The 13,298-nt window shown below is 60.1% G+C and overlaps 1 protein-coding gene across 1 annotated transcript in view; it reads left to right on the top strand.

The window, feature by feature from the left end:
- Window positions 1-1,626, top strand: part of FIBCD1 (fibrinogen C domain containing 1) — a 30,648-nt gene extending 29,022 nt beyond the window's left edge. Inside the window, exons 6-7 of the mRNA XM_029203435.1 lie at window positions 579-758; window positions 1,367-1,626. Of these exons, the coding sequence (XP_029059268.1) occupies window positions 579-758; window positions 1,367-1,626 (440 nt within the window). The remainder of the gene's footprint in view (window positions 1-578; window positions 759-1,366) is intronic.
- Window positions 1,627-13,298: the final 11,672 nt, after the last annotated feature.

Here is a 13,298-nt window from a genome sequence, read left to right as displayed (position 1 = left end):
AGGACCAGAATGATAAACACCGATGGGGGCACCTGTATTGGCAGAGGTCCTTAACCTCCACAGGAGGTCAGGCAGCCTTCCTGAGGAAGTGAGACCTGAAAATGAACAGAAGGTAGCCAGGTGAGGAGTAGGGCCAAGTGTCCCAGGCAGAGGGAACAGCATGTGCAAAGGCTCAGAGGCCAGGGAAGTGCATGTGAGTACCAGATCCCGTCTGGCTGGAGCCCAGAGTGTCAGAGAAGATAAAGGTGCCATCACCCCCAACCCAGAAGTTTCCAGACTCTTCCTGATTCCTGCAGTCTTTCTACCAGCCTTCAGCTTAAAACATTTGGAAAGCACAGCCTGACTTAAAGCGAGCACAGAGAACATGAAACATGAAAAACTGTCAGTCCTGTTTCCTGCCAAACACAGGCCTGCAGGAAGAAGCAAGTAGCCCAGGACTGACAGCATACACTTGGCGGTGGTTGTCTCTTTCTCTCAGCAGCCACGTGAGCTTAACTCTTGTCTCTCCTTGGTTCTCTCTGGGGAGGTCACTTCCTAGGCCCCCCCAACTTCTCCCACCGTTCTCTCCCCCGTTCCAGGGCTCAAGAGGATCCACGCCCTGACCACACAGGCAGCCTACGAGTTACACGTGGACCTGGAGGACTTTGACAATGGCACAGCCTACGCCCACTATGGGAGCTTTGGCGTGGGCTTGCTCTCCGTGGACCCCGAGGAAGATGGGTACCCGCTCACTGTGGCCGGCTACTCGGGCACTGCAGGTGGGGCTCCAGGCTACAGCGGGGATGGGGAAGGGCAAGGGTAGCCTAGCAGTCTCCCCAGCTGGGAGGACAAAGGCAGTCTTTCCCGGCCAGGATCAAGGCTTCTCACTGCCACCTCCCAGTCCCCACTGGTCCTCACACCAGCCACATGAAGCTTGCAGGGCCTCACCTGCAAAATCACCCATTTTGCAGATGAACAAAGTGAGCCCAGAGCCAGGAATCAGGACAGCTGGAGTCTGGGCTCTGCTGAGTCTCTAGACCCCCTCTGGGCTGTGTCTCTCCTCTCAGCAAGGCAAGAAAGCAAGGAAAGGGAGTGTGTGACAAAGCTAGGAGGAGGGAGAGGCTGCCTAGACGCAGGGACAGCCTTAGGGACCACCAAGGCGGCACCGTGTGTGCCTGTGAGCTGCGTGGACAGCGAGCGTGGCGGCGGGGCAGGTGTGCACGTACGTGTGTGCACCAGTGTGCCTATGGGGGGGCGCGCATGTCTGCACGTGTGCACGCGCACATCCTGGACGCACGTCCAGGGGACTGCATTGTGTACGGGAAGCTGTGATGCATGCACGCCCCTGTGCCCCCGTGAGTACACACCTGTGTGTGCACCTGCGCAGGGGACTCCCTCCTGAAGCACAGCGGCATGAGGTTCACCACCAAGGACCGAGACAGTGACCACTCGGAGAACAACTGCGCGGCCTTCTACCGCGGCGCCTGGTGGTACCGCAACTGCCACACATCCAACCTTAACGGGCAGTACCTGCGCGGCGCGCACGCCTCCTACGCCGACGGCGTCGAGTGGTCCTCCTGGACCGGCTGGCAGTACTCACTCAAGTTCTCCGAGATGAAGATCCGGCCGGTCCGTGAGGACCGCTAGACGGGCGCGCTGTCCGTCCCCGCCCACCGCCCGTCTCCGCCCCCGCCCGTCCCCTCGCCATCCCCACGCCCACCCCGAACTCCGCTCCTGCTCAGACGCCCGCCCGCCCGCCTGCCCGCACATGACTGACCCGCTCTCGCGATGGAGTGGGCCAGGTCAACCCCGACACTAAGCACCCCCTGAACAAGTGAGGCCACACATCACCTTCGCACTGTCCCCACCCACAATTTGCCCCGGCTGCTGCGGGCCGGGCAAGTTTGACCACCCCAAATTCTGCCTGCCCAGACTTTGGCTCCTGGGCTGTTTGCCTTCCCTGGGCCAGGAATCTGCCACGTGCTCCTGGCAGCCCTTCCACTTTGCCAGCCCAGACACCTGGAGTGATGGGCATACAGAGGAGGGGCAGATGGCACCCCTGGAGCCCTTTTAGCAGACAGAGGGAAGGGTCAGATCTTTCTGGGTCACGTTTGAGGCCAGCCTCCCTGGCCCTCCGGACCCCTCCTCGTTCCTCTGGTGCCTGGAGGTCCGCCCTCTCTCCCAAGGACTGGGGAGTGGCTGGCGCTAAGGGCTGCCTGTGCCCATGGGCTGGATGGCCACATCCCGCCACGCCCCTCGGCCAGGCTGGGGTGCAGCTGCCTTCGGGAACTCGCTCCCCAAGGTGACTGAGATCAGTTCCCTGGAGCCCTTCCCCACCCCCGAGCCAACCCGCTGTCTCTGCAGGCCTGGGACGTCCCCAGTCCCCTTGGCCGTCGTGCCCGCCAGCCTCCTGTCTTCCCGGGGCAGCTGGAGCCCCGCCCCACCCCGTTCCCCTGCCTCTGGAAGGCAGGGGCGGGGCCTGCACCGCTGGGCTGCGCTGGGCTGTGGCTGGGCTTGTACCACCCCCGCCTCTGATTTCCAGGCAGGGACTCTGGGACCCTAGGACCTCCTAGGAGCAGGCCTGGAGGGTGAAGCCTGGACTCAGATGGGTTTGGTGGCTGTTACCGGGTCAGCCCGGACACTGCTGTCTCAGTGGGGAGGTCGCCCCCTGCTGTTGACTGGGGGTGTTGCCACCTGGAGTCGGGGGCAGGGAGGGCCTCACCGGGCAAGTGGGGGAGCCTGAGGTGCCCGCCAGGCACTCAGAGACATTTCTCACTGAATCCTCTCAAAGCCCGATGTACTGTTACTGCTCCCCCAACAAGAAGCACAGGTTCCCAAGGCCAGCGGCCAGGACGAGCAGGGCTGCTTTTCCACGTTCCTGCCTGAGGGGACCCGAGGGGGCCAGGAGGTCAGCCTGGAGAGCCGCCCAGAGGGTGGGCAGCCCAGCGACCCCTCCTCAGGCAGGGGGGAAGCCCTCCTCGGGCTTCCGATACAGGACACCTGAAGGCAGCCAAGTGGGTGAGTGCGGGATTCAGCTCTCCCTTCCCCTCCCACCAAGCTTTGTGCTTCAATAATAATTCAGAGTCGGCCAGGGGAAGCAGGAAAGGCCCCGAGCGCCACTGGCTGGCCACGTGACCTGGCCGGTCCCCTCTAGCCCCACCTGGCTGTCGGCGTTTGGCAAGGTTTGCGGGAGGAGACCCCATCCCTGCCCTCCTGGCCCTCAGCTGACATCAGAGACGGCCAAGGAACAGGTGATGACAGCTCAGTGTCACCAGGGCGGTGACGGGAGCACACAGGCGCGGGCGGGTAGGGGCAGTGTGGCAGGGGTGTGTGTAAGAAGACCCCAGAGACCCCCTGCTGGCTCCTTTCCCATCCTCTAGAAGCCAAGAGAAGCAGCCCACCTGGGCCGCTGGGCCCCCGGCCACGAAGCAGAGGCTGGATGGGCCCTGCGTCCTCATCCCGGGAGCCCCCCTTCCCCCTCCCTCCCGCTCCAGGCTGGGGCGAGCCGCTGCTGCCAGCCTCACAGTGCCAGCCACTGTTTAGAACGTGCCAAGCACTTTCTGATCTGTCATCAAACACACTCCTGGTGAGCGTGATGTTCATGGATTCACAGATGCGCGTGTACATCAGGAAGTTCAGGGGCGTTCGTGCCAGGGCTTGGCCGAGGAACAGACGTGCCACCGCTTGGGCCTGGCGGGGGCTGGGTGAGGGTCTTTCAGGAGCGTCTGGCCGACCTGCAGACACTGGTTCCTTCCCACCGGAGAGCACCAGCCCCGGTCCCAGCCCAGGCCTGGCACCACTGGGGACACGGCCGGACCAGATGCTGGCTTAATGGGCACAAAGCCCGTCACGGTGAGGACAGATAAGGCCAGCGCACCCCCTTTCCTAAAGGGCATCCCTTCACAGGCTGGTGCTGAGCACAAACAGTACCTGGGCCAGGAGGCTGAGGTGAGCGAGGCAGGCCTGAGCCCTGGCCTGGAGGAGCTCACAGTGTGATTTCGGCGCAAATGGCTATCACTGGAGATGGGAGTGACCACAGAAGGAAGGGGGCCCTGGGAAAGCCGGGGGGAGCGGCAGCTCGGCCGAGACCGAGGGATGACAGATGGGTGCAAAGGTCACCCATGGTCACTGCACCCGAACCCTGACCCACGATGCCTGAGTTGATGGCTTGATGGTGGGGTACCTGTGGCCCAGTTGTACCACGTGACCTGGCTGACACCCCACCTCCCCCTTCCTTCCTTCTCCCATGAGGAGAGAGCCAAGCAGGGGAGGGGTGCTCTCTACACTGGGATCCTCAGGCAGTGCATTTATGCCCCCAAAGCTTCCGAAAGTTCCTTTCCACAAGCACAGGTAGGTTCTGTGGGATCAGCCAATGGCCACATTCCTTGTCCTGCAAACTTTGGGTACATCTCTGGGGCGCCACCCAGCTGGCCACCCCTGCTCCCCGAGTGCAGAGGAGGGACGCACGCTGGGTTTCCACCCTGATGGCCTCAGCACAGTCAGCAGGAGATGAGGACAGAGCTGTGGGCAGGTCTCAAATTGCATGTTCCCCCTGCAGCCACATGTAAATAGATTGTATAATGTTTGCCTTGGGGCAGAAGCGATATCCATATCCCAGGGCCCACCTCTTCCTGGGTCCCCCACAGCCACCCACCCTCATCCACGCAGGCCTCTGGCCTGGCAGGTGGGAGCCCCGCCACCCAGGATTCGGAGGATTCGTGGGGTTCATCAACAGGACTGCCAGCTGCCTCTGCTACAGCAAAAGGGGAGGGCGGGGGTGGGGACGGGAGCAGGGCTCGGACCGGCGGGGTTTAAGGAGCCACACGCCCACCGGAGGACACATTAGAGGATGTACAGACAAGGACATAAGGCTTTGGTCCGAGTGCTGGGGCCTCCCCAGGGCCTGTCTCTTCATCTGCTAGCAGGGAGAGGACCGTCCCCAAACCCTGAGTGGCCACGCAGCTGGCAGGACTCGGCAAACCCGGAGGGCTGAAGTTGGACCTCGGCGCGACTGGGGGGCAGGGAGTGGGGAACCGGGCTCTGACCTGCTGTGCCCTCAGGCTGCCTGACTCCACACAAGACCTGCGGTGGGAAGAGGGGCGGGGCTAGGAGGGAGCTAGAGGCCAGCGCAGCTTGCGATGGACAGATGTTAGTGCGGCCTGTGTGCACTTGTCGTGTGTGTGGTCCTGTCTCCAATAAAGTCTCGTGGTGACTGACTCGGGCCTCTGCCCCCCACCCTGCTCAGCGCCCCACAGGGTGGATCAGACACCCCAGCGTTCCAAGACGCCTCCTGCACCATTTCCCCAGCGCCGTTATTTCTGCATGGGAAAGTGTTCCCCAGACAGCTTAGTGCCCCCAGGAGCTGCCCGAGACCCTTGGGCAGAGCCGGCTCCACACCTGGCCAGCAGCCCCGGGGTATGGCGTGGGTGGAGGGGAGGCCGCTTCCCATCACAGTCCCCAGGGTCACAGTTGGTCCCTGTGGGTCTCTCTTGTGGCCGGGGCTGCAGTCCTGAGGAGTCGAGACTCTTTATTAAGAAAAACAGTCCCTGATGGCTGTTTATTCATAAAACCAATTTGCAGCTTAAGGACAAAGCAATCTCCTGAGTTTATGTGATGAAATCCAATATTTATCGAGTGCCTGTGTGCAGGGCCAGGGGAAGTGAATGTGCCCCACGTCCTGCCTCGGACCGACCTGCGAGGGCACCCGTGGCTGGAGCGTCCGCACTGCCCGCCTGTGCAGACAGAGGTCTCTGCCGTGCGGCCCGAGGTCTCCCAGACCATCCTCAGCATGACTACTCCCCTCCGGAAAGCGTTCTCACCAACAGGCGTGCCCTCCTGCCCACTGACGGCTCGTATCAGGCCCCCAGGGACGCCTGGGGGTGACACCCCTGAGCCAGGCCATGGGAAGTCACTGAGGTGATTGTGGCCACCCAACTCCCCAGGGGCCACCCCCCACCCCCACCCCCAGGCGGGTCCCTCTCCTGCCGCCACCAAGCCAAGCTGCTCTGGCCCGGTTCACGGAATCTTCCCCAGATCCAGTGAAGTGCGCTTGCACACCACCTTTTGGGCCAGGAGTTCTGGAGATCACCTGGCAGCCCCTGGAGTTGGGAAGCTTGGCACCAAATCTGGCATCAGACTTGGCTCCAGGTGCCCCTACTTGAGGGCTGGGGCCGAGGAGTCATACTCGCCCCCAGTCTTGCCCCCCAGGCAACCCATGCCCAACACTTGAGACCTTCTATGGCCACTTGCCAGAGCCCCAGGCCCCCGTCCTGAAGGGAGCCAGGCCAGTGGTGGTTTTCACAGCAGAATTTTCTTGGGGCCCAATGTGTCAACGGCCAAGCGGAGCTTTCCTCCTGGGGGGGGTGTGGCCCTCGGGGCTCGACCTCACCTCTGCCCTCCCCACTCTCCACAGCTGTCCCTGAGGAATTCCGCAGAACATAGCTTGGGAACCAAAACCTCTCATTTTACACCCGAGGGAACTGAGGCACAGAGAGGGTAAGCGTCTGGACCAAGGCCTCGCAGCGAGTTGGTGACCCACTGCAGGCTGCACTCCATCGTTAACCAGCACCCGGTGTCTCAACAAACCAGCACTAACCAGGGAGATAAAATGACACTGCCCCTCCCATCTCACGTGCACACGTGCACACACGTGTGCACACGTGCATGCACGCGCACGCCAGCCCCTCAGAGGCAGCCCTGGCTCTGCACCTGCTCCGGTTGGCCCATGGGTGCACCCTCTGCCCTCACCTGCTCTCAAAGTCCTCACCCTTGCCAAGGGAGGCCAGAGTGCACGCCACCCCATCCCGAGGGGTCCAAAGGCAGCCCACGCTCTCTGCCTGTTTCTGACCTCATTCCTGCCGCAGACGGGGCCGGAGAGGGGAGCGCAGGACAGGGCTCTGACTTGGGAGCCTCGGTCTCCCCACCCTCTCACCATGAGGGGGTAAAGACTCCGGACCCTCCCTTAGGGCACTGGGGGCGAGGAAGGGTCTTCGAGGCCGTCTATTCCCGTGGGGGGTGATTTTCCGCCCCCTCAGTCCCTCCACCGCCTCAACCCCACAGGCAAAGGTGACAGGCCAGCTAAATGGGGGCCCTGGAGATGGAATGCTCTGTGCTCAGTCCCCGGCCTGGCCCGCACAGCTCCCCCCCAGACAGCTGCAGGGCGGCCGCAGCCTCACCGAGCACCCGATCACTCTCAGTGGAGGGAAGATCTAGGCCCGGCGAGAAGCAGAGGCTGGGGCAGCGCTGGGCCTTCTCGGCGTCTGCTGCTGGTCTCTCAGCAGCGGTGGGACAGGAGGAGGGGACGGGCGGGGGAGGGACGCTCCTGGGTCTGTGGGCGGCTGGACCAGTCAGCAGGGCACCCATGGGCAGCGCTTCCCCGTCCTGGGCGCCGGCCCTGCACCTTGGCTGGTGGCTGGAGAACACTCTGTAGAGCGCTCTGCCCAGCCAGGACCCGCACCCTGGCTTAGCCGCACAGCCCCCCTGTGCCCGGAGCAGACTCCAGGGACGCTCTGCGATCACACAGGTGCAGGGGGAGGGATGCAGCAGACTTTGCTGTGAACAGTCGGGGGGTGGGCGCCCTGAGGTGTCCCCCCCTCCGGCCGTGGCCACGCCTGGACCAGCGTGGATCCTCCAGGGACTCGGCGCCCACAGCACAGCCCCCTCCAGCCCCAAAGCCCACTGTGGGGGGTGCGGTGCAGGTGACAACTCGTGACGCGCCCCATCCTGGCCCGTAAGCTCACCTGGGGAGATGACAAACCCCACTTGGGTTAACGGCCTCATCTCCGCGACTCACATCAGAGAGGCAGGTGAGTTTTGAAGACACTCGCTGGTCCGTCTGTCCTTTCCCAAACGGGCCGCAGGCACCGAGCCAGGCCCTGGGGCTATGGTGATGGGAAGACTGAGCTTCCCTTCTAAGGAGCAAACCTACCACGGTTCGGGGGCCATGGGCTTGAGAGAGGGGCTCGCCAAACCCCCTCTGCGCCCTCTCCCACTGCCCAGCTCAGACTCTTGGCACCGGATGCCCCTCATAAGGCTCCAGAGCAGGTGAGCTATGGCACCGAACACAACCTCACACCGAACCAGAGTGAAAGGCCAGGGCTGGCTTCACAGGCATCTGGCCTCCTGAGCCCACGGCAGCGGTGGTGCTGGCTGGGCGGCGGGTGTGTGAGCAGCGAGCGCAAGGCGGATCCCACAAAGGCAGACCCCTGTTAGGATTCTGCAGGGTGGGCTCGGATGCCTCTTCCAAGGGTACTCAAGGGCCGCGCCTGTGACTCATAGTTAAGGATGCTGCCTGCACTCCTCCGAACAAGGCGGGCCTCTGGGCAAAGGGCAGCCCCGTCTGGCCCTCTCATCAGACCACATCCTGTTTGTGTTGGGTCTTCTATCAATGTGGTCCACACTGCGCCCTCCTTCACCACCAGGTCTCCAATGGAATCCCAGGGTCAGGAATGTGCAACAGTCAGAGCGCGCCACACAAGTGCACCCAGGGGGCCTATATAAAGCAGGCAGAACCCAGGAGCCACACCTCCTGGACAGGGAACCCAGAGCAGCTCTGCCCAGCCCGGCCCAGGGTCCAGCGGCCCTCCTGGGAGCAGGCCTACAGCATGGTGAGTACAGCCGCTCCATCCCCAGCAGGAGCCCCACTCAGGCCCTCCTCCAGGTCAGGAGCTGGGCATGGGCAGTAGGAACCACGGGGACCCACCGGGCTGGGAAGGCCCAGAGAGGCGGAGACAAGCACCTCATCTTGCAGCCCAGGGCAGCACAGAGATTGGCCACAGGTGCCCTCCAGGGCTTGGCCCCTGGTCTTGCATCTGTGCTGGGGCCCAATTTTCGGTGTTAAGTATCCCAAGCTTCCACTAGGTTCTTGAAGAGGTCCATGGTCCCCCCAAAGGGGAGAAGTGTCACTTCCTTCTGTGCATCAAGATGCCCCCCTTCTTGAGACCCAGAGGCCATTCCCAGGTGGATTCATCCACCAGATGGAATCCCACCCAGTCCAAAAGCTGTCTGCATTGCTTTCTATGGGGAGGAAACACCTTGTGAAAAGCCCCTGCTCCATCCAGGCTCCGATGGAGAGGCTTCCCTGAAGCAGGTGAGAGGTTGCTCCAGCCTCAGGGGATGAGGGAAGCTTAGGAGGACTGGGTTTGGGAAGAGGAGGGCTGCTTTGATGAATTTTTTTTTTTTTTTTAAGCTTTCTGGCTGAGTATACTTCAAAATGTCTTCAAGGGAGCCATTTCTGGAAAGAGCTCCGGGGGGTCTGCGCTATCTTCTCCAGAACCCACTCTCTTTATTCTAGCCTCGGTTCTACGCCTCAGAGGACCAGCCAGCATAGACTCACCGTGGTCGTTACCAAAAAGGCTTCCTTTGCAAGGGAACGAGCAATTATTGCCAAGGGAGGGGCATTTTGGGAAGCTCTATTTCTGTTTCAAATCCCCCATGGACCGCCATCCTTGGGGTAGAGCGGCAGTTCCTGCATCAGGCCCAATTAGACCTGGGCTAGCATCCCAGCTCTGTCACTTACAAGACTGTGACAAGTTTGGGCAAGTCACCTGTTTTAAGACCGCTCCCTCCTCTGTAAATGGGGATAAGGGATGCCCTCCTCTAGGAGGGACGGTATCAGGTACGGACGGAAAGCACTGCCCACAGGCCTGGCACGCCAACAAGCCCCCTGGCCGTTAGGATCAGGAACCCCAGAGGCCCCACTTTCTAGCTGTGTGGCCTGGGCACAATCTCTTAGCCTTTCCGACAGTGCTCTTGCCTGAAAAAAATGGGAATAACCGTGCTTAAAACAAGGTTTATCGTGAAGATAAAGTGCAACCGTGCACGTAGAGGTTTCGCTCACAGCCTGGCACACAGGTGGTGCTCAGCAGGGACTGGCGGCCACTCCTCTACAGGGGGACGTCTGAGTTAGGCCTGCTTTCAGGAGTAACTCGTTTCCACGTCAGGGAGACATTAGCAGAGCGTCCCGGCTAAACAGCTTAACCAGACCCATTCATTATCAAGTTGAAAACTACGAGCGATTGATGCTATTAATTTTCTAGCCCACGGCTCTGAGATGATATGGCCCAAGAATCAGTAATTATAATACAGGAAGAACGAGCCCAAATTTGCTCGGCTCTCCCGGGGCTGTCTGTAAGCCATCCCAGCAGCAGTGGCGTTACAAGTGTTCAGTTGCCAAGGCCGTCAAAGATTGCAGGAGAGGCAGAACCAGCCTAATTGGTGCGCTAGGCTCCTGAGCCTGCTAAGACAACAAAGGCCTGGTCCCCCGACAGGGTGACACTTCCTCTCGCTGCCTGCGAGCTGGGCTCAGCCGAGCCACCAGCTTACGCCGTTGATGGCTGCCTGGGCCCTGGGAAGTGTGCCGTGGCCCAGGAATGCAGCATGTAACCCTCCTCTCTCTCCTCTGGCCCAGATGACGAGCCCTTACTCGCTGCCCTACCTCCTCTTCTTGCCGCTGGGTGCCTGTTTTCCTGTGCTGGACACAGAAGAGCCTGCGGACGCCGTGGGTAGCATCGGAGGCGAAATATGCTGGGCCGACCTGGCAGGGGGACGCCACTTCCCCTGGGGCTCCCCTGGGTGGCCGAGAGCGCCACACCCACACGCCCTGCTCGCCATGGCCAAGGAGCCACCGATGTTGGGCAGAGCGTGTGCCGGCTTCACGTTGAGGCTCGGGAGGGAGCAGGACGATGGCAGTGAGGTCACCGGCTTCCTTCTGGGTGACGGCGAGAAAGCTGGTGGCCTGTTAGGGACCCTGGCAGAGGAGCTCAACGGCTACAGTAGGGAGAAAGGCGGCTTCAGCTTCCGCTTCGGCCAGGGACGGAGGGGCCATAGCACCCCAGAAAGGGCTCCTCCGCGACCCCCCCCCCGCCCCCCCCCCCGCCGTTTCCATTCCCATCTTCTCCTCGAGCCTCAAAGACCAAGACGCTGAGAAGGTGTAGGTATTAGTATAATGAATTATAACAGGAATTATAATAGCAGTGGGTTTGGTTAGGTGGGCGCTTACTTTTGATTTCCAACTTTGCTGAAGCAAAATTCTGGATGGTGTCAAAAAGGAGGTGACCAAAAGCAAGTCCCAGTCAAGAAGAGAACACTGCTGCTGGTGTAGCTCCCTGGCGGGCTGTTGTCTTTCGGCCCCGTCCGCTGCGGGGATGGCTCTGAGCAGTCCCCTGGCCGGGGTGGCATGGAGCTGAGGATACCCGAGGACGCCGTTGGGCCGTGAACATGAATAGGCAGAGCTGGCCGTGCTGGCCCCGAGTTGAAGGTTGGTGGACTGAGCGATTACAGTGGGATAATCAAAGTTTTGACCGCCTCCATCGGGACGTCAGTGGTTGACATCCAAAGCGCAACTGTGAGCGAGCACGTTCCGCTGGGCACAGAGTATGGTTCTGAAAGTTAACAATGGAAAAGAGAAATCTTGTTCTCCATTCCATTAACACAACATCCCCCTGGCAAGAAAACCTCATCCCGCTGGTGTTGAGATGCCATTCGGAACCACCTGCCCATCCCCTTCTGACAACTCTCCTTCTCGGTGGTGCAGCATTTGCCAAGCCAAGAGTCCCGTGGGAGATGAACGAGGAAGGAATACATTTTTGCTGTAGCAAGGTTGCATTTCCAATGTTCAGACTATGAATGTGTTGTCTCTTTTGAAATAAAAGTGGTAACAACTGCAAAACTGTAATGGAAAGCCCGCCTGACTCTTGGCTACAGGTCCTCTGTGCCCCAGGAACTTCGCTTTCCTGAGCTGCAAGTGCTTTAACTTTGGGGAGATGGAAATCGTGTTGCATGTACCCACACACTGCTCCCAGCATCCCCTTAATTGGCAGTTGGTAAAATACCCATGGCCAAAAGTATAGGGAAACACACACAAAGTGCATTTCCCCCTCCCACTAGATTGCTCTCTCCCTGGTTTTCTCTAAGCAGGGAGCATTCTGAAAACAACTTCTCTACCCTGAGGGAAGCCGGCGCTGGGCCTGGAGTGGCAGCAGCCCGGTGGGGGGGTGGGGGTGGGCAGAGCACCTCTTTCAAGCGCTGCTTCGGTGTGTCCTGCATCCCATCCCGAGTCAGATCCAGCAGCCTGATGCTGTTCACTCCTAGGCTGGCTTCAACTGCTGAGATGAGAACCTGTATTGATGTTCCCATGGCAACATCTCCCCTCCTCCTTTAGAGCTATTGCTTGCCCCTGGTTCACAACTGAGTAATTTTCCATTGGGCTGTCACAATTAATTGGTAGATTTTTATTAGCCTTTTAGAACCACACCAGGCAGGGCCCAGCTTGGCACCTTGGAGCATTTCACAGTGTTTTCCATTCTATTAGAGACTTTTTTCCCCAGTAGCAGCTCTCAGTCCTCGACAGCCAGAAAGCCACTTCATTAAGGGGTGACGGATCTGAGCCACACAAGAGGCGGGCTGACTGGGGAGCAGAAATGGGCTGGAGAGATGGGACGGGAACACAGGAATCAGAACGTCACCTTATGCTGAGGCGAGCCGTCTTCTCCTGGGGCTCCTCCCTGCTCCCCCCGATGCCTTGATATGCGGGCCCTGGGGCTCAGGGCCGCTGTGACAGGGGCCAGACGGTGACACTGAGTCTGGGAGGCACATCATACTCTGTCCTCTGCCACTGTCGAGGAAGGGATGATCCAGGATGCCTCCTGCCAACATGACAGACAGGGTGGGTCTTTGTCTGTTGGTGAAAGAGGCAAACACTCAGCCCTCCAGCCACGGAAGGCAAATCTCAAGAAAACGAGCCCCAGTGTGTCCATAAAGGACAGCCCTGGTGCTGAGACTGTGCACTACAGGGTGGCCGGATGAAGGAAGTACGGTCCCATTTCAGGCTCTGAGCCAAGCATGTGCTCATTTCCACTCTGTTAAGGGCGGTGAGGGGGCAGCAACCTGGGTTACCCCATCCCTTAGCTCATTTATACACACAAAGAAGCCAGAGAACGTGCTCACGAAAGACCAGGTGAAACAGAACAGACCAGAGGCCAAGGGCAGAGGGACGCCCTGTGGCAAGGGCCCCTGGCTGACGTTCTCTCGTCAACTTCTACTCTTAGGACAAAAGGAGCCGTCCCTGTGGTCACTAATTGTGAGAACTCGGAGGTCACCAAGGTGGAGACACTCCTGCATGTGTTTACAGCCACTCTGGGTATACACGGGCTGGTTTTTAATTTAGTAGGATTAGATTAGCCTTGATGGAGAAATCTGAGATAAAGCGGGGAGGGGGAGAGCCTTCAAAGCAGAGGATATCCTGTCATTAGTCTTTCATCATTGAACAGAAATCAACAACAAAGCTGTTCTTTCCAGTTGCTTGTATATTTGAGCTCAAT

The sequence above is a fragment of the Monodon monoceros genome, unplaced genomic scaffold (assembly GCF_005190385.1).
Source record: "Monodon monoceros isolate NGI ecotype Baffin Bay Population unplaced genomic scaffold, NGI_Narwhal_1 Super_Scaffold_5, whole genome shotgun sequence".
In the NCBI taxonomy this organism is placed as follows: Eukaryota; Metazoa; Chordata; class Mammalia; order Artiodactyla; family Monodontidae; genus Monodon; species Monodon monoceros.
The sequence above is the reverse complement of the archived record's forward strand: the minus strand, read 5'-3'. Positions and strand labels throughout refer to the sequence as shown.